The 23936-nt window shown below is 46.7% G+C and overlaps 2 protein-coding genes and 1 pseudogene across 7 annotated transcripts in view; 1 reads left to right on the top strand and 2 right to left on the bottom strand.

Moving 5' to 3' along the window:
* Positions 1-23936, bottom strand: part of LOC146010130 (uncharacterized) — a 424288-nt gene that overhangs the window by 60823 nt on the left and 339529 nt on the right. The window contains exons 1-4 of one of the 5 annotated variants that reach the window (XM_083151060.1): positions 12880-13136; positions 11133-11223; positions 9027-9124; positions 8732-8933 (exon numbers count right to left, since the gene is read on the bottom strand). In XM_083151060.1, coding sequence (XP_083007186.1) covers positions 8732-8933; positions 9027-9124; positions 11133-11175 — 343 coding nt within the window. In that variant the 5' untranslated portion in view covers positions 11176-11223; positions 12880-13136. Of the gene's footprint in view, positions 1-8731; positions 8934-9026; positions 9125-11132; positions 11224-12869; positions 13137-23936 lie in introns of those variants that run through there. The other 4 variants (XM_083151061.1, XM_083151062.1, XM_083151059.1 and 1 more) reach the window with 4 other exon arrangements.
* The window catches only part of LOC146010166 (uncharacterized), a 59481-nt pseudogene that overhangs the window by 6081 nt on the left and 29464 nt on the right, over positions 1-23936 (bottom strand). The gene's annotated exons all lie outside the window — the stretch shown is intronic.
* Positions 13018-23936, top strand: part of LOC146010174 (uncharacterized) — a 73088-nt gene continuing 62169 nt past the window's right edge. Inside the window, exons 1-5 of the mRNA XM_083151151.1 lie at positions 13018-13143; positions 13636-13840; positions 19319-19427; positions 21508-21605; positions 21699-21855. Coding sequence (XP_083007277.1) covers positions 19340-19427; positions 21508-21605; positions 21699-21855 — 343 coding nt within the window. The 5' untranslated portion in view covers positions 13018-13143; positions 13636-13840; positions 19319-19339. The remainder of the gene's footprint in view (positions 13144-13635; positions 13841-19318; positions 19428-21507; positions 21606-21698; positions 21856-23936) is intronic.

Below are 23936 nucleotides of genomic sequence, written 5' to 3' on the forward strand. Positions count from 1 at the left end.
GAATCTGTGGCACCCTATACATACTGTAACCGGGGATATTATATCTGTATGATGACCGGCCAGCCGCACAGAATCTGTGGCAAACTATACATACTGTAACCAGGGATATTATATCTGTATGATGACCGCACAGCAGCACAGAATCTGTGGCACCCTATACATACTGTAACCAGGCATATTATATCTGTATGATGACCGCTCAGCAGCACAGAATCTGTGGCACCCTATACATACTGTAACCAGGGATATTATATCTGTATGATGACCGACCGGCAGCACAGAATCTGTGGCACCCTATACATACTGTAACCAGGGATATTATATCTGTATGATGACCGACCGGCAGCACAGAATCTGCGGCACCCTATACATACTGTAACCAGGGATACTATATCTGTATGATGACCAGCAGCACAGAATCTGTGGCACCCTATACCTACTGTAACCAGGGATATTATATCTGTATGATGACCGCCCAGCAGCACAGAATCTGTGGTACCCTATACATACTGTAACCAGGGATATTATATCTGTATGATGACCACCCAGCAGCACAGAATCTGTGGCCCCCTATACATACTGTAACCAGGGATATTATATCTGTATGATGACCGCCCGGCAGCACAGAATCTGTGGCCCCCTATACATACTGTAACCAGGGATATTATATCTGTATGATGACCGCCCAGCAGCACAGAATCTGTGGCACCCTATACATACTGTAACCAGGGATATTATATCTGTATGATGACCACCCAGCAGCACAGAATCTGCGGCATCCTATACATACTGTAACCAGGGATATTATATCTGTATGATGACCACACAGCAGCACAGGATCTGTGTCCCCCTATACATACTGTAACCAGGGATATTATATCTGTATGATGACCGCCCAGCAGCACAGAATCTGTGTCCCCCTATACATACTGTAACCAGGGATATTATATCTGTATGATGACCTCCCAGCAGCACAGAATCTGTGGCACCCTATACATACTGTAACCGGGGATATTATATCTGTATGATGACCGCCCAGCAGCACAGAATCTGTGGCACCCTATACATACTGTAACCAGGGATATTATATCTGTATGATGACCGCCCAGCAGCACAGAATCTGTGGCACCCTATACATACTATAACCAGGGATATTATATCTGTATGATGACCGCCCAGCAGCACAGAATCTGTGGCACCCTATACATACTGTAACCAGGGATATTATATCTGTATGATGACCGCCCAGCGGCACAGAATCTGTGGCACCCTATACATACTGTAACCAGGGATATTATATCTGTATGATGACCGCCCAGCAGCACAGGATCTGTGGCACCCTATACATACTGTAACCAGGAATATATATCTGTATGATGACCGCCCAGCAGCACAGAATCTGTGGCACCCTATAATACTGTAACCAGGGATATTATATCTGTATGATGACCGCCCAGCAGCACAGGATCTGTGGCACCCTATACATACTGTAACCAGGGATATTATATCTGTATGATAAGCGCCCAGCAGCACAGAATCTGTGGCACCCTATACATACTGTAACCAGGGATATTATATCTGTATGATGACCGACCGGCAGCACAGAATCTGCGGCACCCTATACATACTGTAACCAGGGATACTATATCTGTATGATGACCAGCAGCACAGAATCTGTGGCACCCTATACATACTGTAACCAGGGATATTATATCTGTATGATGACCGCCCAGCAGCACAGAATCTGTGGCACCCTATACATACTGTAACCAGGGATATTATATCTGTATGATGACCACCCAGCGGCACACTATACATACTGCAACCAGTGATATTATATCTGTATGATGACCGCCCAGCGGCACAGAATCTGTGGCACCCTATACATACTGTAACCAGGGATGTTATATCTGTATGATGACCGCCCAGCAGCACAGAATCTGTGGCACCCTATACATACTGTAACCAGGGATATTATATCTGTATGATGACCGCCCAGTAGCACAGAATCTGTGGCCCCCTATACATACTGTATCCAGGGATATTATATCTGTATGATGACCTCCCGGCAGCACAGAATCTGCGGCACCCTATACATACTGTAACCAGGGATATTATATCTGTATGATGACCGCCCAGCAGCACAGGATCTGTGGCACCCTATACACACTGTAACCAGGGATATTATATCTGTATGATGACCGCCCAGCAGCACAGAATCTGTGGCCCCCTATACATACTGTAACCAGGGATATTATATCTGTATGATGACCGCCCAGCAGCACAGGATCTGTGGCACCCTATACATACTGTAACCAGGGATATTATATCTGTATGATGACCGCCCAGCAGCACAGAATCTGTGGCACCCTATACATACTGTAACCAGGGATATTATATCTGTATGATGACCTCCCAGCAGCACAGACTCTGTGGCACCCTATACATACTGTAACCAGGGATATTATATCTGTAGGATGACCGCCCAGCAGCACAGAATCTGTGGCACCCTATACATACTGTAACCAGGGATATTATATCTGTATGATGACCTCCCAGCAGCACAGACTCTGTGGCACCCTATACATACTGTAACCAGGGATATTATATCTGTAGGATGACCGCCCAGCAGCACAGAATCTGTGGCACCCTATACATACTGTAACCGGGGATATTATATCTGTATGATGACCGCCCGGCAGCACAGAATCTGTGGCACCCTATACATACTGTAACCGGGGATATTATATCTGTATGATGACCGCCCGGCAGCACAGAATCTGTGGCCCCCTATACATACTGTAACCAGGGATATTATATCTGTATAATGACCTCCCAGTAGCACAGAATCTGTGGCACCCTGTACATACTGTAACCAGGGATATTATATCTGTATGATGACGGCCCAGCAGCACAGAATCTGTGGCACCCTATACATACTGTAACCAGGGATATTATATCTGTATGATGACCGCCCGGCAGCACAGAATCTGTGGCACCCTATACATACTGTAACCAGGGATAGAATATCTGTATGATGACCGCCCAGCAGCACAGAATCTGTGGCCCCTATACATACTGTAACCAGGGATATTATATCTGTATGATGACCGACCGGCAGCACAGAATCTGCGGCACCCTATACATACTGTAACCAGGGATACTATATCTGTATGATGACCAGCAGCACAGAATCTGTGGCACCCTATACATACTGTAACCAGGGATATTATATCTGTATGATGACCACCCAGCGGCACCCTATACATACTGCAACCAGTGATATTATATCTGTATGATGACCGCCCAGCGGCACAGAATCTGTGGCACCCTATACATACTGTAACCAGGGATATTATATCTGTATGATGACCGCCCAGCAACACAGAATCTGTGGCACCCTATACATACTGTAACCAGGGATAATATATCTGTATGATGACCGCCCAGCAGCACAGAATCTGTGGCACCCTATACATACTGTAACCAGGGATATTATATCTGGATGATGACCGCCCAGCAGCACAGAATCTGTGGCACCCTATACATACTGTAACCAGGGATATTATATCTGGATGATGACCGCCCAGCGGCACAGAATCTGTGGCACCCTATACATACTGTAACCAGGGATATTATATCTGTATGATGACCGCCCAGCGGCACAGGATCTGTGTCCCCCTATACATACTGTAACCAGGGATCTTATATCTGTATGATGACCGCCCAGCAGCACAGAATCTGTGGTACCCTATACATACTGTAACCAGGGATATATATATATATATATCTGTATGATGACCGCCCAGCAGCACAGAATCTGTGGCACCCTATACATACTGTAACCAGGGATATTATATCTGTATGATGACCGCCCAGCAGCACAGAATCTGTGGCCCCCTATACATACTGTATCCAGGGATATTATATCTGTATGATGACCTCCCGGCAGCACAGAATCTGCGGCACCCTATACATACTGTAACCAGGGATATTATATCTGTATGATGACCGCCCAGCAGCACAGGATCTGTGGCACCCTATACATACTGTAACCAGGGATATTATATCTGTATGATGACCTCCCAGCAGCACAGACTCTGTGGCACCCTATACATACTGTAACCAGGGATATTATATCTGTAGGATGACCGCCCAGCAGCACAGAATCTGTGGCACCCTATACATACTGTAACCAGGGATATTATATCTGTATGATGACCTCCCAGCAGCACAGACTCTGTGGCACCCTATACATACTGTAACCAGGGATATTATATCTGTAGGATGACCGCCCAGCAGCACAGAATCTGTGGCACCCTATACATACTGTAACCGGGGATATTATATCTGTATGATGACCGCCCGGCAGCACAGAATCTGTGGCACCCTATACATACTGTAACCGGGGATATTATATCTGTATGATGACCGCCCGGCAGCACAGAATCTGTGGCCCCCTATACATACTGTAACCAGGGATATTATATCTGTACAATGACCTCCCAGTAGCACAGAATCTGTGGCACCCTGTACATACTGTAACCAGGGATATTATATCTGTATGATGACGGCCCAGCAGCACAGAATCTGTGGCACCCTATACATACTGTAACCAGGGATATTATATCTGTATGATGACCGCCCGGCAGCACAGAATCTGTGGCACCCTATACATACTGTAACCAGGGATAGAATATCTGTATGATGACCGCCCAGCAGCACAGAATCTGTGGCCCCTATACATACTGTAACCAGGGATATTATATCTGTATGGTGACCGACCGGCAGCACAGAATCTGCGGCACCCTATACATACTGTAACCAGGGATACTATATCTGTATGATGACCAGCAGCACAGAATCTGTGGCACCCTATACATACTGTAACCAGGGATATTATATCTGTATGATGACCGCCCAGCAGCACAGAATCTGTGGCACCCTATAAATACTGTAACCAGGGATATTATATCTGTATGATGACCGCCCAGCAGCACAGAATCTGTGGCACCCTATACATACTGTAACCAGGGCTATTACATCTGTATGATGACCGCCCAGCAGCACGGAATCTGTGGCCCCTATACATACTGTAACCAGGGCTATTATATCTGTATGATGACCGCCCAGCAGCACGGAATCTGTGGCCCCCTATACATACTGTAACCAGGGATATTATATCTGTATGATGACCTCCCAGCGGCACAGAATCTGTGGCACCCTATACATACTGTAACCGGGGATATTATATCTGTATGATTACCGCCCAGCAGCACAGAATCTGTGGCACCCTATACATACTGTAACCGGGGATATTATATCTGTATGATGACCGCCCAGCAGCACAGAATCTGTGTCCCCCTATACATACTGTAACCAGGGATATTATATCTGTATGATGACCTCCCAGCAGCACAGAATCTGTGGCACCCTATACATACTGTAACCGGGGATATTATATCTGTATGATGACCGCCCAGCGGCACAGAATCTGTGGCACCCTATACATACTGTAACCGGGGATATTATATCTGTATGATGACCGCCCAGCAGCACAGAATCTGTGTCCCCCTATACATACTGTAACCAGGGATATTATATCTGTATGATGACCTCCCAGCAGCACAGAATCTGTGGCACCCTATACATACTGTAACCGGGGATATTATATCTGTATGATGACCGCCCAGCAGCACAGAATCTGTGGCACCCTATACATACTGTAACCGGGGATATTATATCTGTATGATGACCTCCAGCGGCACAGAATCTGTGGCACCCTATACATACTGTAAACGGGGATATTATATCTGTATGATGACCGCCCGGCAGCACAGAATCTGTTGCCCCCTATACATACTGTAACCAGGGCTATTATATCTGTATGATGACCAGCAGCAGAGGATCTGTGGCACCCTATACATACTGTAACCAGGGATATTATATCTGTATGATGACCGCCCGGCAGCACAGAATCTGTGGCACCCTATACATACTGTAACCAGGGATATTATATCTGTATGATGACCGCCCAGCAGCACATAATCTGTGGCACCCTATACATACTGTAACCAGGGATATTATATCTGTATGATGACCGCTCAGCAGCACAGAATCTGTGGCTCCCTATACATACTGTAACCAGGGATATTATATCTGTATGATGACCGCCCAGCGGCACAGAATCTGTGGCACCCTATACATACTGTAACTTGGGATATTATATCTGTATGATGACCGCCCAGCAGCACAGGATCTGTGGCACCCTATACATACTGTAACCAGGGATATATATCTGTATGATGACCGCCCAGCAGCACAGAATCTGTGGCACCCTATAATACTGTAACCAGGGATATTATATCTGTATGATGACCGCCCAGCAGCACAGGATCTGTGGCACCCTATACATACTGTAACCAGGGATATATATCTGTATGATAACCGCCCAGCAGCACAGAATCTGTGGCACCCTATACATACTGTAACCAGGGATATTATATCTGTATGATGACCGACCGGCAGCACAGAATCTGCGGCACCCTATACATACTGTAACCAGGGATACTATATCTGTATGATGACCAGCAGCACAGAATCTGTGGCACCCTATACCTACTGTAACCAGGGATATTATATATGTATGATGACCGCCCAGCAGCACAGAATCTGTGGCACCCTATACATACTGTAACCAGGGATATTATATCTGTATGATGACCGCCCAGCAGCACAGAATCTGTGGCACCCTATACATACTGTAACCAGGGATATTATATCTGTATGATGACCGCCCAGCAGCACAGAATCTGTGGCACCCTATACATACTGTAACCAGGGATATTATATCTGGATGATGACCGCCCAGCAGCACAGAATCTGTGGCACCCTATACATACTGTAACCAGGGATATTATATCTGGATCTGTAACCAGGGATATTATATCTGGATGATGACCGCCCAGCGGCACAGAATCTGTGTCCCCCTATACATACTGTAACCAGGGATATTATATCTGTATGATGACCGCCCAGCAGCACAGAATCTGTGGCACCCTATACATACTGTAACCAGGGATATTATATCTGTATGATGACCGCCCAGCAGCACAGAATCTGTGGCCCCCTATACATACTGTATCCAGGGATATTATATCTGTATGATGACCTCCCGGCAGCACAGAATCTGCGGCACCCTATACATACTGTAACCAGGGATATTATATCTGTATGATGACCGCCCAGCAGCACAGAATCTGTGGCACCCTATAAATACTGTAACCAGGGATATTATATCTGTAGGATGACCGCCCAGCAGCACAGAATCTGTGGCACCCTATACATACTGTAACCAGGGATATTATATCTGTATGATGACCTCCCAGCAGCACAGACTCTGTGGCACCCTATACATACTGTAACCAGGGATATTATATCTGTAGGATGACCGCCCAGCAGCACAGAATCTGTGGCACCCTATACATACTGTAACCGGGGATATTATATCTGTATGATGACCGCCCGGCAGCACAGAATCTGTGGCACCCTATACATACTGTAACCGGGGATATTATATCTGTATGATGACCGCCCGGCAGCACAGAATCTGTGGCCCCCTATACATACTGTAACCAGGGATATTATATCTGTATAGTGACCTCCCAGTAGCACAGAATCTGTGGCACCCTGTACATACTGTAACCAGGGATATTATATCTGTATGATGACGGCCCAGCAGCACAGAATCTGTGGCACCCTATACATACTGTAACCAGGGATATTATATCTGTATGATGACCGCCCGGCAGCACAGAATCTGTGGCACCCTATACATACTGTAACCAGGGATAGAATATCTGTATGATGACCGCCCAGCAGCACAGAATCTGTGGCCCCCTATACATACTGTAACCGGGGCTATTATATCTGTATGATGCCCGCCCAGCAGCACAGAATCTGTGGCCCCCTATACATACTGTAACCGGGGATATTATATCTTTATGATGACCAGCAGCACAGAATCTGTGGCACCCTATACATACTGTAACCAGGGATATTATATCTGTATGATGACCGACCGGCAGCACAGAATCTGCGGCCCCCTATACATACTGTAACCAGGGATACTATATCTGTATGATGACCAGCAGCACAGAATCTGTGTCCCCCTATACATACTGTAACCAGGGATATTATATCTGTATGATGACCTCCCAGCAGCACAGAATCTGTGGCACCCTATACATACTGTAACCAGGGATATTATATCTGTATGATGACCGCCCAGCAGCACAGAATCTGTGGCACCCTATACATACTGTAACCGGGGATATTATATCTGTATGATGACCTCCAGCGGCACAGAATCTGCGGCACCCTATACATACTGTAACCAGGGATATTATATCTGTATGATGACCGCCCGGCAGCACAGAATCTGTGGCACCCTATACATAGACAATGATGATTATGGTAAGAGGACAGAGATTGGAGGGAGCTATTGTGTAACGCAGGGGGTGCGCTATTGATGATGTAGGGGAATCACTGGGGAACATGGGGGGGATTGGTCAGATCTCTGGGCTGGTAGCAGACAATGAACTAATGTGCGGAAGAGAAGGACAATAACAGGGGCTGATGGCTACTCACTCCCCCACTGGGCAGATACATTCCCCTCATTAGTCTGTACTGACAGAGGAGGGTCTGTGACTAATCAGTGATTATTCCTCACCTGTGCTGGTATCTGTAGGGATTTCCTCTTCCTTACACTGCTGGTCACCCCACACATCCATCTCTTCTTCTCCTTCTGTACCTTCTACCTTAACTGCAGCCACATCCGTCTCTTCTCCTTCTGTATCTTCTGCCTTAATATCAGTCACATTCGTCTCTTCTCCCTCTGTATCTTCTACCTTAATATCAGTCAGGCCTCCACCCTAAATAAGAACAGTAATATATTAGTGTATGAGACACACACAGCTTCTCTACAGATAATGTAGTGAGAACTCACTATGGTATATACCACTTACCTGATCCTCCTGTGGGGTCCTGGGAGTCTCCTCTGTACAGTGCTGGGAATACAGAGGACGGGGACATCTCTCTGGGGTATCTCTGTTACTGGGCCCATCTGTAGGAGACACACAGTGACTGAGGACATTGTATATATGTGATTATCCTGGGAATACAGAGGGCGGGGACATCTCTCTGGGGTATCTCTGTTACTGGCCCCATCTGTAGGAGACACGCAGTGACTGAGGACATGGTATATATGTGATTATCCTGGGAATACAGAGGACGGGGACATCTCTCTGGGGTATCTCTGTTACTGGGCCCATCTGTAGGAGACACACAGTGACTGAGGACATGGTATATATGTGATTATCCTGGGAATACAGAGGACGGGGACATCTCTCTGGGGTATCTCTATTACTGGGCCCATCTGTAGGAGACACAGTGACTGAGGACATGGTATATATGTGATTATCCTGGGAATACAGAGGACGAGGACATCTCTCTGGGGTATCTCTGTTACTGGGCCCATCTGTAGGAGACACACAGTGACTGAGGACATTGTATATATGTGATTATCCTGGGAATACACAGGACGGGGACATCTCTCTGGGGTATCTCTGTTACTGGGCCCATCTGTAGGAGACACGCAGTGACTGAGGACATGGTATATATGTGATTATCCTGGGAATACAGAGGACAGGGACAGCTCTCTGGGGTATCTCTGTTACTGGGCCCATCTGTAGGAGAGACGCAGTGACTGAGGACATGGTATATATGTGATTATCCTGGGAATACAGAGGACGGGGACATCTCTCTGGGGTATCTCTGTTACTGGGCCCATCTGTAGGAGACACGCAGTGACTGAGGACATGGTATATATGTGACTATCCTGGGAATACAGAGGACGGGGACATCTCTCTGGGGTATCTCTGTTACTGGCCCCATCTGTAGGAGACACGCAGTGACTGAGGACATGGTATATATGTGATTATCCTGGGAATACAGAGGACGGGGACATCTCTCTGGGGTATCTCTGTTACTGGGCCCATCTGTAGGAAACACGCAGTGACTGAGGACATGGTATATATGTGATTATCCTGGGAATACAGAGGACAGGGACATCTCTCTGGGGTATCTCTGTTACTAGGCCCATCTGTAGGAGACACACAGTGACTGAGGACATTGTATATATGTGATTATACTGGGAATACAGAGGACGGGGACATCTCTCTGGGGTATCTCTGTTACTGGGCCCATCTGTAGGAAACACGCAGTGACTGAGGACATGGTATATATGTGATTATCCTGGGAATACAGAGGACGGGGACATCTCTCTGGGGGATCTCTGTTACTGGGCCCATCTGTAGGAGACACGCAGTGACTGAGGACATGGTATATATGTGATTATCCTGGGAATACAGAGGACGGGGACATCTCTCTGGGTTATCTCTGTTACTGGGCCCATCTGTAGGAGACACGCAGTGACTGAGGACATGGTATATATGTGATTATCCTGGGAATACAGAGGACGGGGACATCTCTCTGGGGTATTACTGTTACTGGGCCCATCTGTAGGAGACACGCAGTGACTGAGGACATGGTATATATGTGATTATCCTGGGAATACAGAGGACGGGGACATCTCTCTGGGGTATCTCTGTTGCTGGGCCCATCTGTAGGAGACACACAGTGGCTAAATACACGCTACATATGTACATATCAGATTATCTCCAGTAGGACAGGTCATGAATCCCGTAGCCTACAAGGTGACATTACCAACATTTCTATGTATCTCTTTCCATATATGTTGCTGAGACCACTGATCCTGAATGGTTTCCAATCAACTCTTTCCAGAGATCCCAAAGTTCAAACGCAAAAAAAAAAAAAGCCTTGGCCTACGGGAATAATTATACTACATCTAGTAGCTAGTTAATTAGGACAATGAACAGATAGAAGCCAATTTTACACAATGATTTAGATTTGCCAAAAACAAGAAATGTGCCTTTGCTATAGGAGCGGCAGGAACATGAGGGATATGGTAATGTACACAGACATAGACTAGGTGGTGCAGACCCGAGGGATCACCAGGTGTATATATAAATGTGCATGTGATTATTACTCACCTGTGCTGGTAGGGATTTCCTCCTCCTTACACTGCTGATCCATCTCTTCTTCCTCTATATCCTCTATCGTAATATCACACAGATCTTCCCCCTAATAAAACAAAAAATAAAATCACACACATCTTACTATTACTTTTTCTAAAATGTAATCTCTCACCTTCGGCTTCTATTAGTTGGTGGTTTCTCTCAAATATAAATCACATCGACCTTCTCCTAGAAATTTACAAACCCTTTAATTGTGCAGGGTGGAACGACCCTGTACAGACCCTGTAACACCCTACTAACACCCTGGTTTGTTACAGACCCTGTAACAAACCAGCCTCCATCTAGGTTTTCTTTCTCTTAAACAACCTCACCCCTCTGGCTATAGCAGAAACATGGCTCACACTAACTTCCGCTCTTGGACAGTCCCTATGGACTGACTATTACAGACATTGGGGTGGTCACTGCCTGTTTCTTTAGACTAGGGCTTATTTCTGATCTCTAGAACAGACTTGTCTCACTTGCAGATCAGCACCTTATCACCTACCAGGTCTCCTCCATTACCTCTCTGCTGAAGAACTCTCATGTCAGCAGAAACAACAACGTTCCCACCTCACGGCCAAAGCTTCCCGGGTGAATGTGCACATCCTGCTCTACTGATATATCAGTGCCGCAGCTTCACCAAACCCCAGCAACAGCCTCTCATCATGTGGTTCCCATTATTCTTCTCACTCCTCACTGGTGTGAGTATAAGCCATGGCTGCCCATTCAAGCAGCACAATGCCTCCTTAGGTGTACGCAAGATAGACCATCATTGGCGGCCATCTTGTACTCCTGACCTCCTTACATACACTGCCATCCACCACTCCTACCGATAAGCCCCGGATACCACAAAGTAACACACTTCCATCTCTCAGCCCTCCCACATCACCCCACTACTAACATCAGTGCCTACTTCCTACTGTGCTACCTGTCCTCTCCATCCTGCACCCTCACATATCAGTCCATCCCTGTCTCCTGTGCACATCCCAGCCTTACCTATGGTCTCTCTATGCTGCTATAATCCCATCACTATGGGAGCGCGCAGTGATTACTCCTATACTGAGAACACACAAATCTGATCCAATCTCTCACCTGATTTGCCCCCTAGTGGTCTACATTTCCTGAACACTTTCTTTACTCACACATCATAGCGTAGTGTTCACATGTAGCTGCAGTTTTGCCCAAAACAGTGTTGCACAAGGCAATATACATGTGGGCCATATGCAAGTAACCCAGGGCTGGGCAATTGCGGCCCTCCAGATGTTGAGGAACTACACATCCCAGCATGCCTTGCATCAATTTCAGCATGGCCACATAGCAAAACTAATGCAAAGCATCCTGGGATGTGTAGTTCCTCAACATCTGGAGGGCCGCAATTGCCCAGCCCTGAGTAACCCCTCTCTGTTGATTTTAGGCATGAAAGTTGTTGCACGAGACTCGTTAACCCTTGTAAAACTGAATGTCCTGAATAAGAAGCTGGAGCTTGAATAAGAAGCACTGATATATAAGAGGAATAATACTGTGGCATAGGGGCCACACACTGCTGGTAACAAGCCCATGGCAGAGGGTGGGACAGGGCCCCAGTCACTGTATCGGGATATACAGCTACTAGGTCCCCCCTCAGACACAGCCCCACACCACACGGGAGTCACATAAATACTGACTGACTGTGTATCCCGCTCCACCCCATCTCCCACCGCCGTCAGCCGGCACCTGCTCTCACCCGGACACAACAGCGGGTTACACACGCCGCATTTCCGGGTAACGGGCTCCTCCATACAGCCGGTGTAAGCGATCCCACGAGCTTCCGGGCTCAGCATTGCACGCTGCTTCCAGTATCCGCGTCTGAGCTCTGTGCCCCACTGTACTTCACGGCTCTGCGTTCCACCTTCTTCCGGGTTATGCGGTCCACTCTACTTCCGGATTGTGCGTTCCACATTCTTAGGAGGCCGCAGGGAGGACCCAGTGTTGTGTCCGGCAGCGTCAGGTAATTGTATCTGGTATTATATTCTACTACTGTTATATAGGTGGCGCAGACTGTGGTGCTCCGTGTTTGTGATGCAGGTGGATCAGACTCTGGTGTCCTGAGTGTTATATAATATATGTATGTACATCAGACTCTTGTGCCCTGTGACTGTAATACCAGACCCACATACAGGACCCTTCCCACAGGGACAGAAAAAAATACATATACAACATAAAAACGTACATCATACAACAGAATAATGCAAAGTGCATAATATATACATACGTTCAGAACCGTGTGTATATTATGCACTTTGCATTATTCTGTTGTATGTTGTACGTTTCTATGTTGTATATGTATTTTTTTCTGTGAGAGCCTGAAGGGGGACTGGTGGGCGCACCAGTGCATGCAGTGAGCCTGCATGGTAGCACCATAACTGTCCCTGGGCTTACGTTTTTCTTATATGTTTTTTTCATGTTTATATATCTTTTTGCATGTATTATGTCTCTACAGGCAAACCCATCCGCCAGCCAGCAGGGGCTGCTGTTATGCCGAGGAGGTCAGACCAGCAGGACAGGTGGAACGCAGGAAGAACCAGCCGGAACGCACCGGCGTCGTTTCTGGCTTAGGTGAGCCGCGTACCCGGAAGTGCGGATGATAAGCGTGAACCAGCGACGGCGGGGGAGCCTGGAGGGACCCACTGGGGGTATTTAGTTGGGTAAGTGACTGTGATCTGTGCTTTTCTCTTGTGTGGTTTGTGCCCTGAGTACGGGGTGACTCCCGAAAGCGCTTGGCGCGCAATACACAGTCTATTTTTTACCACAGTGGCTTCTTGGTGTATTTGAGTGCCTCCCACCTATTGGATTTGGGGGGTGTGTGTGTGTGTGTTTGTGTGTGTGTGTGTATATGTATGTATATATATATATATATATGTAGAAAAAAACCAGAGAGCGCACGTATGAGCTAGTATGAAAGTAACAAGTTTACTATAATAAAAAGCTCACATACATGAAAGTTAAGATATGCAGGCATGCAATCATAAAAACCAGCAAGGCAGTAGTCCACGGTCAGAGACTCAGCGGCTCCGGCAGACGTCACAACGTCAGAAAGTGATCAGCGTCGACCCAGGACTGCCCCAACGCGTTTCGTCAGCTTGTGACTTCGTCAGGAGGCGTGTCATGCATCTCAAATGGAGGAGTTTATATACCCAAATGGTGCACAGATCTTATACATCTTCATTGATTGCTTAAAGGTATATTACCGGCAAATATGTAAACGGAATAGATACAATGGCAAATAACAGACAGAAAGAATGCATAATATATTTCAAAAAAGTATACAATAAAAGTACATTTATATCAGTATAACAATCACAATATAATAAAAATACAGTAAAAATACAGAGAGAAATTCATATAAAAGGCAGAATGAGTGAAATCGACACAGCATTGCACGACACAGACATCACAACAGGACTAAACATGGACTAAGGGGTGTACGCCCAACTACAAAGCCCAGCATATCCAAGGAGTGATATCAGATGCCATTAGTGCAAAAAAGGTACTATGTCAATGCCCTCGTTAATACCTATAGGAGACATGGTATTGAGGGTAAAAATCCAATATGATTCTCTGCGACTCAATTTGGTTAAAATGTCACCACCCCTTTCATCAAGGGTGACATGCTCCAATGCTTTAAAAGAAAAGAAATCAAGATTAGAATTACAACATAAAGCAAAATGACGATTTATACGATCTGTGCACCATTTGGGTATATAAACTCCTCCATTTGAGATGCATGACACGCCTCCTGATGAAGTCACAAGCTGACGAAACGCGTTGGGGCGGTCCTGGGTCGACGCTGATCACTTTCTGACGTTGTGACGTCTGCCGGATCCTCCGATTTCCAGCTGCTGTAGTTTGGCCGCCGTGCCGCTGAGTCTCTGACCGTGGACTACTGCCTTGCTGGTTTTTATGATTGCATGCCTGCATATCTTAACTTTCATGTATGTGAGCTTTTTATTATAGTAAACTTGTTACTTTCATACTAGCTCATACGTGCGCTCTCTGGTTTTTTTCTACATGTTTACCCCCTGTGGTGTTTTGTGAAACACCAAACGGAGTACAGCTGCACTGCATGGTGATCCTGATACACGGACGGATCCTCCTTATTCCTGGACTCTTTAGTGCTTTCATGGACTCTTTGTATGTATAAATATATATATATATATATATATATATATATATATACCGCAGTCCAGCAATGCTTTAAGGTCCTTTAGTGAGCAATACAGTGTAACAGGAACAGTAACGTTTAAACACCGTAGTGTCGTCATCAGGCTTAACAAACAAGTGTGACAGAAACCCCTTTTGACCCCACACACACACACACGCTTACCAGCCCGCGAAAAAGCCTCCTGCCGCGGCCGGTATTCTGATCCCGGTGACATCATCATTCAGTGACATGTAAGCGTCACTGTGTAAACAAGCGGGTTGCCGACGGAACGCCGCAACGTCAGCTCCTGGCCAGTCGCCATGCGCACGCTAGCTGCGTAACCACGGCAACCCAGCCATCAGCAAACAAACATTGAAAGTATCAAAACTTAAGAAGGTGCATCTCAACATTATTACAGTATGACAAAAAGTGTTGTAATCAAATATAGGTCACTACATCAGCCACCGTTATGCTAGTTACATGTACGCTATATTAACACAAATAAGCAGCAGCATGGTGACTCGTAGCTCCCGGTGATCCAGACGTTTTAATGTTCTCAGATGAGTAAATCTACTCCGATCATACTAATGTGGGGTACACACCAGGACGATATGGCCCAAAACTAGCCGATTTAGATACAATCTCGACCGATTCTATGTAAATTGGCCATGTTTTGGGCCATTTCGCTGTCCTTTTGATGCCATCCCGATCCGATGCGCGGCCCTGCAGGTCGGTCGGTCTTTTCTGAGATCTGTGGTGTTTCTAGAACAGGTCTGGTTTTCTTATCAGTGCTGATATACAGACCACATTGCTAGAAGCACTACTGCAGACAGCGACACCCCAGGCAGGGAAGAGGAACTGCATGGGTCTTCAAAGTTAGCGGGTGCTAGAATGAACACTAATACATAAGGGGGGGTCTCACATGTCATAGTCACACAAAGGGAAAAAATAAAAAGTCAAACATGGCACAAGTCAGTAACGTTATGTAAACAGTAACTAACACTATACAGAGGATGGTACAGAATAAATAAAGGAGCACGAATCAATATTTTTCCTTCATCCACCAGGTGTCACTGGAGTTACACTGGGGAATAGAAGGCGACCACAGGGAGCTTGGGCACTTTAAATAAAAGATTAGAGTGGCTGGCTCCTCCCCTTCTACTTCCCCTCTCAGGCCAGTCTTAGTTGTGCCCGCAAGGGAGCGGACACACTTTTGCTCACTCTGAGCAATACATTTATTTTTAAACAAGAAAACTTTTTTTCTGCGCAGATGGACAGGCAGATAGTTGCTGCTCTTATCTGCCTGCTACATGGGAGCCTGGCTGAGGGAGCCGGCTGCTGCTGCTATGGTTTGCACCCGGCTCCCTGGCTGAAGAGACCACCATCTCTGGAGCTGCAACGGGCGCCGCTCAACTGTCTTTTCTTCCAGTGGTACAGACCTTTTTCCAATGGGTGTTATGGTTACAACCGCCCATACGTCCTCCTACGGCTCCCTGGGACCTGGATGTGGTCCTCCAGTATTTGCAAACCTCAGTGTTTGAGCCCTTGGAGGAGGTGGACCTTCGTTACCTCACGTGGTCGGTCGTACTTTTACTGACATTGGCATCTGCCAGGCGGGTATTAGAACTGGGGGCTCTTTCTCGTCGCTCCCCTTTTCTTCAGCTCCATGTTGACAGAGCAGAGCTCCGTACTACTCTGTCCTTTTTTCCAAAGGTGGTGTCTGCCTTCCACTTTAACCAGCCTATCGTGGTTTCAGCTTTTGAGGAGGACTCGCCAGAAGCAGGATATCTGGATGTAGTTCGGGCTTTGTGAATCTATGTATCTCACACAGCCTCCATTAGGAAGTCTGACTCTCTTTTTGTCACCTACGACCCTTCAGAGCAAACTCTTTCCAGGTGGATTCGGCTGACCATCCGTCAGGCCTACGTCACCTCTTCTCGGACTCCTCCTGCTTGTATCACGGCGCACTCAACCAGATCGGTGGGTCCTTCTTGCGCGGCTGCCCGAGGAGTCTCCCTCCAGCAACTCTGCCGAGCTGCTACCTGGTCGGACAGCAGAACCTTTGTGAGGTTCTACAGGTTTGATACCTTTGCGGCTCCGGCTTCAGTGTTCGGCCGCAGGGTATTAAGGGGCTCTCAGTGCTCACTCACCTGGGTAGAAAGCTCTGGGACGTCCCCAGTGTAACTCCAGTGACACCTGGTGGATAAGGGAGAAAGCGGGATTTTGTACTTACCGTAAATCCTTTTCTCCGAGTCCACAGGTGTCACTGGACGCCCGCCTCAGCGCTGTTCCTTTCTTTTGCCTTAGGGCATGTTCCTGCAGTGATCGTTCCCTTGGAGTTTCCCTGTTAGGGTTGCAACTGTTAAGTTATAATATTACGTTGTCTGTTGACTCTATATGTTTGGATTTTCATTGTTTTTTACTCATTGTTTCTTCTTTACTTCTTTTATTGAATGATGTATGTGGTGTTAACCGCCTCTTCGGAAGTGTGTTTTATCTTCCCGCTCCCTTCCGGGCACAACCTTTACGACTGGCCGGAGAGGGGAAGTAGAAGGGGAGGAGTTAGCCACTCTAATCTTTTATTTAAAGTGCCCAAGCTCCCTGTGGTCGCCTTCTATTCCCCAGTGTAACTCCAGTGACACCTGTGGACTCGGAGAAAAGGATTTACGGTAAGTACAAAATCCCTCTAAATAGCTATTTAATATTAAGAAAACAAAATAAAAAAAGCTGCATGAGGTATTTGAGGCACAATTTCAATAACACTATATAAAGAGGATTTACACAAAGGAGTTGGTCCAAAATCAATAAATCTAGTTATATATATATATACTAGGTGATTCATCGCGCCCTACGGGCGCTCTTCACACCGTCGTAAGGGGCTGCGCCCCCATAATTTGTAACCGTTTGTATTGTGAGAAATATGGTTAGAATTGTATGAAAGATGCCTGTATTGCAACTTCAGTTATAGGTGAAATGTGTTAAATAGAGAGCATACTGTATGATTCGGAAGGGGGTGTGTATCGTTTTGTTTAATTAAAAAGCGGTTACAGAGAAAGATGTACATTGATAGTGTGGATGGTACAGTGACATTTGTGGGTGTGGGGGGGGGGGGCTGTGTGTGCATGTTGTTTAGGTGTGTGTGTGTGTGCAATAGTATAGTAGGGTGTTTTTGAGTCAGCGGCTCCCCACTGGCGGAGGTCACAACACAGGAAAACAGGAGGCTGGGTAGTGATAGGGGTGTGTGGGAATAAGGGGGACTAAAGTGGAGGGTGGGAGATACTGTGCAGCTTCTGCCAGTGGGTGAGGGTCCAGCGTGGCAGTACGGGAGGGAGGGCGGCGGAGAGCGCTCACCTGGTGTGTCTGGTGAGTAGCTGTGTCTTTGCTGGGTAACATGGGGAGGCAGAGGGTGTCTGGCACTGTGCATACCTCCCAACATAACCCATGCCAGGTGGGACACAATGCTCTGCCGCTGGACTTTCTTCCTAATGTATGATTACCTCCATCTGTGTTGAACAGGTTAATTGATAGGAAAGGTGCTTCAACACAGGTGATGGCAATCATACATTAAAAGGAAAGTGCAGGAGCAGAGCAATGTGTCCCTCCTATGACTGTGGGCTCACTGGGCTGGTTCTCTGTCATGTGAGTCAGAGGCTCCACCCAGCGTTAGAGGGTCAGACACACTTTGAGTGACAGATGTAGCCAAATATATAAGAGATATATATTATAGTTTGTAGTGTTCATTCTATAACTCTGCACCTTTTCAAAACCTGTGCAGTTTCTCTTTCCTGCCTGGGGGGTCGCTGTGTTGTTTTTATCACAGCAGACAGGGACAAAAGAATTACAATTTCATGTAGGGTGGGGGGGGGGGGGTGGAGGAGTGGGATGGACATGGAAACAAATCACCATCTACGACGATGCAAGACATTTACATTTAAAAAATAAAGTGGTTGTAAGGTATGTGTCATTTCATTTTTTTTGTTAGGGGGAAGATCTGTGTGATATTATGTGGGAAGATACAGAGGGGGAAGAGACGAATATCAGGAGTGACCAGCAGTGTAAGGAGGAGGAAATCCCTACAGATATCAGCGCAGGTGAGTAATAATCACTTATTACAGAAAGTCACATTCTCCTTGTTCTGTCACTACAGCAGCCTCTTATCCTGCACCCTCCTCTGTCACTACAGCAGCCTCTTATCCCGCACCCTCCTCTGTCACTACAGCGGCCTCTTATCCTGCACCCTCCTCTGTCACTACAGCGGCCTCTTATCCTGCACCCTCCTCTGTCACCACAGCGGCCTCTTATCCCGCACCCTCCTCTTTCAGACTAATGAGGGGAATGTATCTGTCCAGTGGTGGAGTCCAGGGCTATCAGCCCCTATGGTACTCTTTACCTAGAAGGGCGCCAGCGATTGGAATCGCGGGCGTCGGGGGTAAAAATCGCGGTCATCGCGGGTAAATCGCGGGTACATAAAAATCTGCTACCCGCGATGACCGCGATTTTCTCATAGGGAACAATGTTAAAAAGGCTGATTGAGCGCGATTTTCATGTAAAATGCCTCAATGCCCGCGATTTGGCCATAGGAATCAATGTTAAATGGGCTACAGAGCCCAAATAGGCACAATTAACCCTTAAATGTCCCCCCAAATTTTTAACGCCACCCCACGATCCACGCCAACCCGAAGCGTGGCGAGCGCAGCGAGCCCACGAGGGGCGGCGGTACGCGTCCTCCGACCTTTTCATGCCCTACTATCCACGTCGGCGTGGAGTTGAGAATAGAATCGCGGGTACATTTATGGACGGCCGCGACGCAACCGACGCGATTTCCATGTTTAACATGGGTTTCAAAGGGAAATCGCGGGCATCGCGTCGGTCGCGTCGCGGCCAGACATAAATGTACCCGCGATCACCACGACGGGCGCCCTTCTAGGTAAAGAGTACCGCCCCTATTATTGTCCTCTCCTCCACACATTAGATCATTGTCTGCTACCAGCCCAGAGATCTGACTAATCTCCTCATTTTCCCCAGTGACTCCCCTACTCCTCTGTCACTACAGCAGCCTCTTATCCTACAACCTCCTCTGTCACTACAGCAGCCTCTTATCCTGCACCCTCCTCTGTCATTACAGTGGCCTCTTATCCTACACCATCCACTGTCACTACAGCAGCCTCTTATCCTACACCATCCACTGTCACTACAGCAGCCTCTTATCCTGCACCCTCCTCTGTCACTACAGCGGCCTCTTATCCTGCACCCTCCTCTGTCACTACAGCAGCCTCTTATCCTGCACCCTCCTCTGTCACTACAATCCGTATATATCACTATATGGGCCAATGTTAGCACATCTGGTCAAATCCGAGCTTCTACACACACATAGGCATAGGCACATATATCTAGATATACATACATGCCCCCATGGCTAAGCCAATCAGGGGGAGCACTGCATAGGAGTTATTCCCTGATTGGGTCCGGTGACAGTAGTCACATGGGGACCCAAGAGTCGGGGGAAGGGAGCCCATGTGAATACATGGGTTCCCTTCAGTTCATGTAGACCATTTTGTTTTTATTTAACCCCTGTATATCTACATGGACCAAAGACACTGAATTTGGGGGAGTTCTTTTTAACACATCTCCTAATGGATTCTACTGCACAATGGATCACATGGGCTTGTTTTAACATTGGTGTTTGTGTGTGTGTGTATATATGTTTATTAAAGTTATACTTTCACAGCATGTTTTATTTTAATATTTGTTTGGCTGTGGTGCTACTTATATGCCCATTGTAGTGCAAATTAAAGCCAGCAGTAATGCCAATTACAGATAATGCGCACAGACGCAGTAACGGAAGAGAAAGAAAACAAAGGGGAAGTGGAAGAAGAGCAAAGGTTCAGAGTGCTTTCTATGGGGGGATCCTATGGTAACAGAGGAACGAAGACTTTTTATTTTAAAGTCAGTTCAGTTTATTCTTCAACATTATTATTTTATTTTTGATACACAACATTTTTTACATGCACGAGGGACCGCCATGGGGACCAGGTTCACCCCGAGTTTTGCTGACCTCTTCAAGGGCCGCTTTGAGGAGCAGTATTCCTGAGGGCATCATCTCAGGGACAGCCTGGTCCTCTATGGCAGGTATAACGACTATTTAATTTTGTCACTGTGTGTCTCCTACAGATGGGCCCAGTAACAGAGATACCCCAGAGAGATGTCCCCGTCCTCTGTATTCCCAGCACTGTAAAGAGGAGAATCACAGGACCCCACAGGAGGATCAGGTAGGTGGTATATACCATAGTGAGTTCTCACTACATGATCTGTAGAGAAGCTGTGTGTGTCTCATATACTAATATATTATTGTTCTTTTTTAGGGTGGAGACCTGACTGATATTAAGGTAGAAGATACAGAAGGAGGAGAAGAGACGAATGTGACTGATATTAAGGTAGAATATACAGAGGGAGAAGAGATGTATTTGAGGAGTGACCAGCAGTTTAAGGAGGAGATAATCCCCACAGATACCAGCACAGGTCAGTAAATACCACATATTACAGAGAGTCACATATTCTCCTTGTTCTGTCACTACAGCGGCCTCTTATCATGCACCCTCCTCTGTCACTACAGCGTCCTCTTATTCCGCACCCTCCTTGGTCACTACAGCGTCCTCTTATTCCGCACCCTCCTTGGTCACTACAGCGGCCTCTTATCCCGCACCCTCCTCGGTCACTACAGCGGCCTCTTATCCCGCACCCTCCTCGGTCACTACAGCGGCCTCTTATCCAGCACCCTCCTCTGTCACTACAGTTGCCTCTTACCCCGCACCCTCCTCTGTCACTACAGCAGCCTCTTATCCCGCACCCTCTTCTGTCACTACAGCGGCCTCTTATCCCGCACCCTCCTCGGTCACTACAGTGGCCTCTTATCCCGCATCCTCCTCTGTCACTACAGCAGCCTCTTATCCTGCACCCTCCTCTGTCACTACCGCAGCCCCTTATCCTGCACCCTCCTCTGTCACTACAGCGGACTCTTATCCCGCACAATCCTCCGTCACTAAAGCGACCTCTTATCCCGCACCCTCCTCGGTCACTACAGCGGCCTCTTATCCCGCACCCTCCTCTGTCACTACTGCGGCCTCTTATCCCGCACCCTCCTCTGTCACTACAGCGGCCTCTTATCCCGCACCCTCCTCTTTCAGACTAATGAGGGGAATGTATCTGTCCAGTGGTGGAGTCCAGGGCTATCAGCCCCTATTATTGTCCTCTCCTCCACACATTAGATCATTGTCTGCTACCAGCCCAGAGATCTGACTAATCTCCTCATTTTCCCTAGTGACTCCCCTACATCATCAGTAGAAGGGACAGGAATAATAGCAGTGTACAGGGTACAATGGTATGGAAGGTCATATGGCATTACCCATGGTTCTCTCTCATAAAGATATAATATGAGGAATATATATCTAGAGAGCGCAAGAAACACTGCAAGATTTAGCCGTATAAAAATACAAATTTATTTAAACATGATTGTCACACATTTTACATTTAATAAAAAATACACAATTGTACATTGATCCCTTGAATGAATTAATAAACATAAAAATATGTAAAAAAGATATTTGTATAGGGGGCCACAGATCCTGTGCTGCCGGGCGGTCATCATACAGATATAATGGGGGAAATTTACTAAAGGAAATTTGTAAAAAAATAGGTGTATTTGTATCCAGAAATACACTTTTTTTTTACATTTACTATCCCTAAAATACGGCAATTCGTATTCGTATTGATAGCACATCAATACGAATACGAATTGCTGTATTTTCGGGATAGTAAATGTCAAAAATAAGTGTATTTCTGGATACAAATACACCTATTTTTTTTACAAATTTCCTTTAGTAAATTTCCCCCAATATCCCTGGTTACAGTATGTATAGGGTGCCACAGATTCTGTGCTGCTGGGCGGTCATCATACAGATATAATATCCCTGGTTACAGTATGTATAGGGTGCCACAGATTCTGTGCTGCTGGGCGGTCATCATACAGATATAATATCCCTGGTTACAGTATGTATAGGGTGCCACAGATTCTGTGCTGCTGGGCAGTCATCATACAGATATAATATCCCTGGTTACAGTATGTATAGGGTGCCACAGATTCTGTGCTGCTGGGCGGTCATCATACAGATATAATATCCCTGATTACAGTATGTATAGGGTGCCACAGATTCTGTGCTGCTGGGCAGTCATCATACAGATATAATATCCCTGGTTACAGTATGTATAGGGTGCCGCAGATTCTGTGCTGCTGGGTGGTCATCATACAGATATAATATCCCCGGTTACAGTATGTATAGGGGGCCACAGATTCTGTGCTGCTGGGCAGTCATCATACAGATATAATATCCCTGGTTACAGTATGTATAGGGTGCCACAGATTCTGTGCTGCTGGGCGGTCATCATACAGATATATTATCCCCGGTTACAGTATGTATAGGGTGCCACAGATTCTGTGCTGCCGGGCGGTCATCATACAGATATAATATCCCCGGTTACAGTATGTATAGGGGGACACAGATTCTGTGCTGCTGGGCGGTCATCATACAGATATAATATCCCCG

Source organism: Crinia signifera, chromosome 6 (genome assembly GCF_055691185.1).
Source record: "Crinia signifera chromosome 6, ASM5569118v1, whole genome shotgun sequence".
Lineage (NCBI taxonomy): Eukaryota > Metazoa > Chordata > Amphibia > Anura > Myobatrachidae > Crinia > Crinia signifera.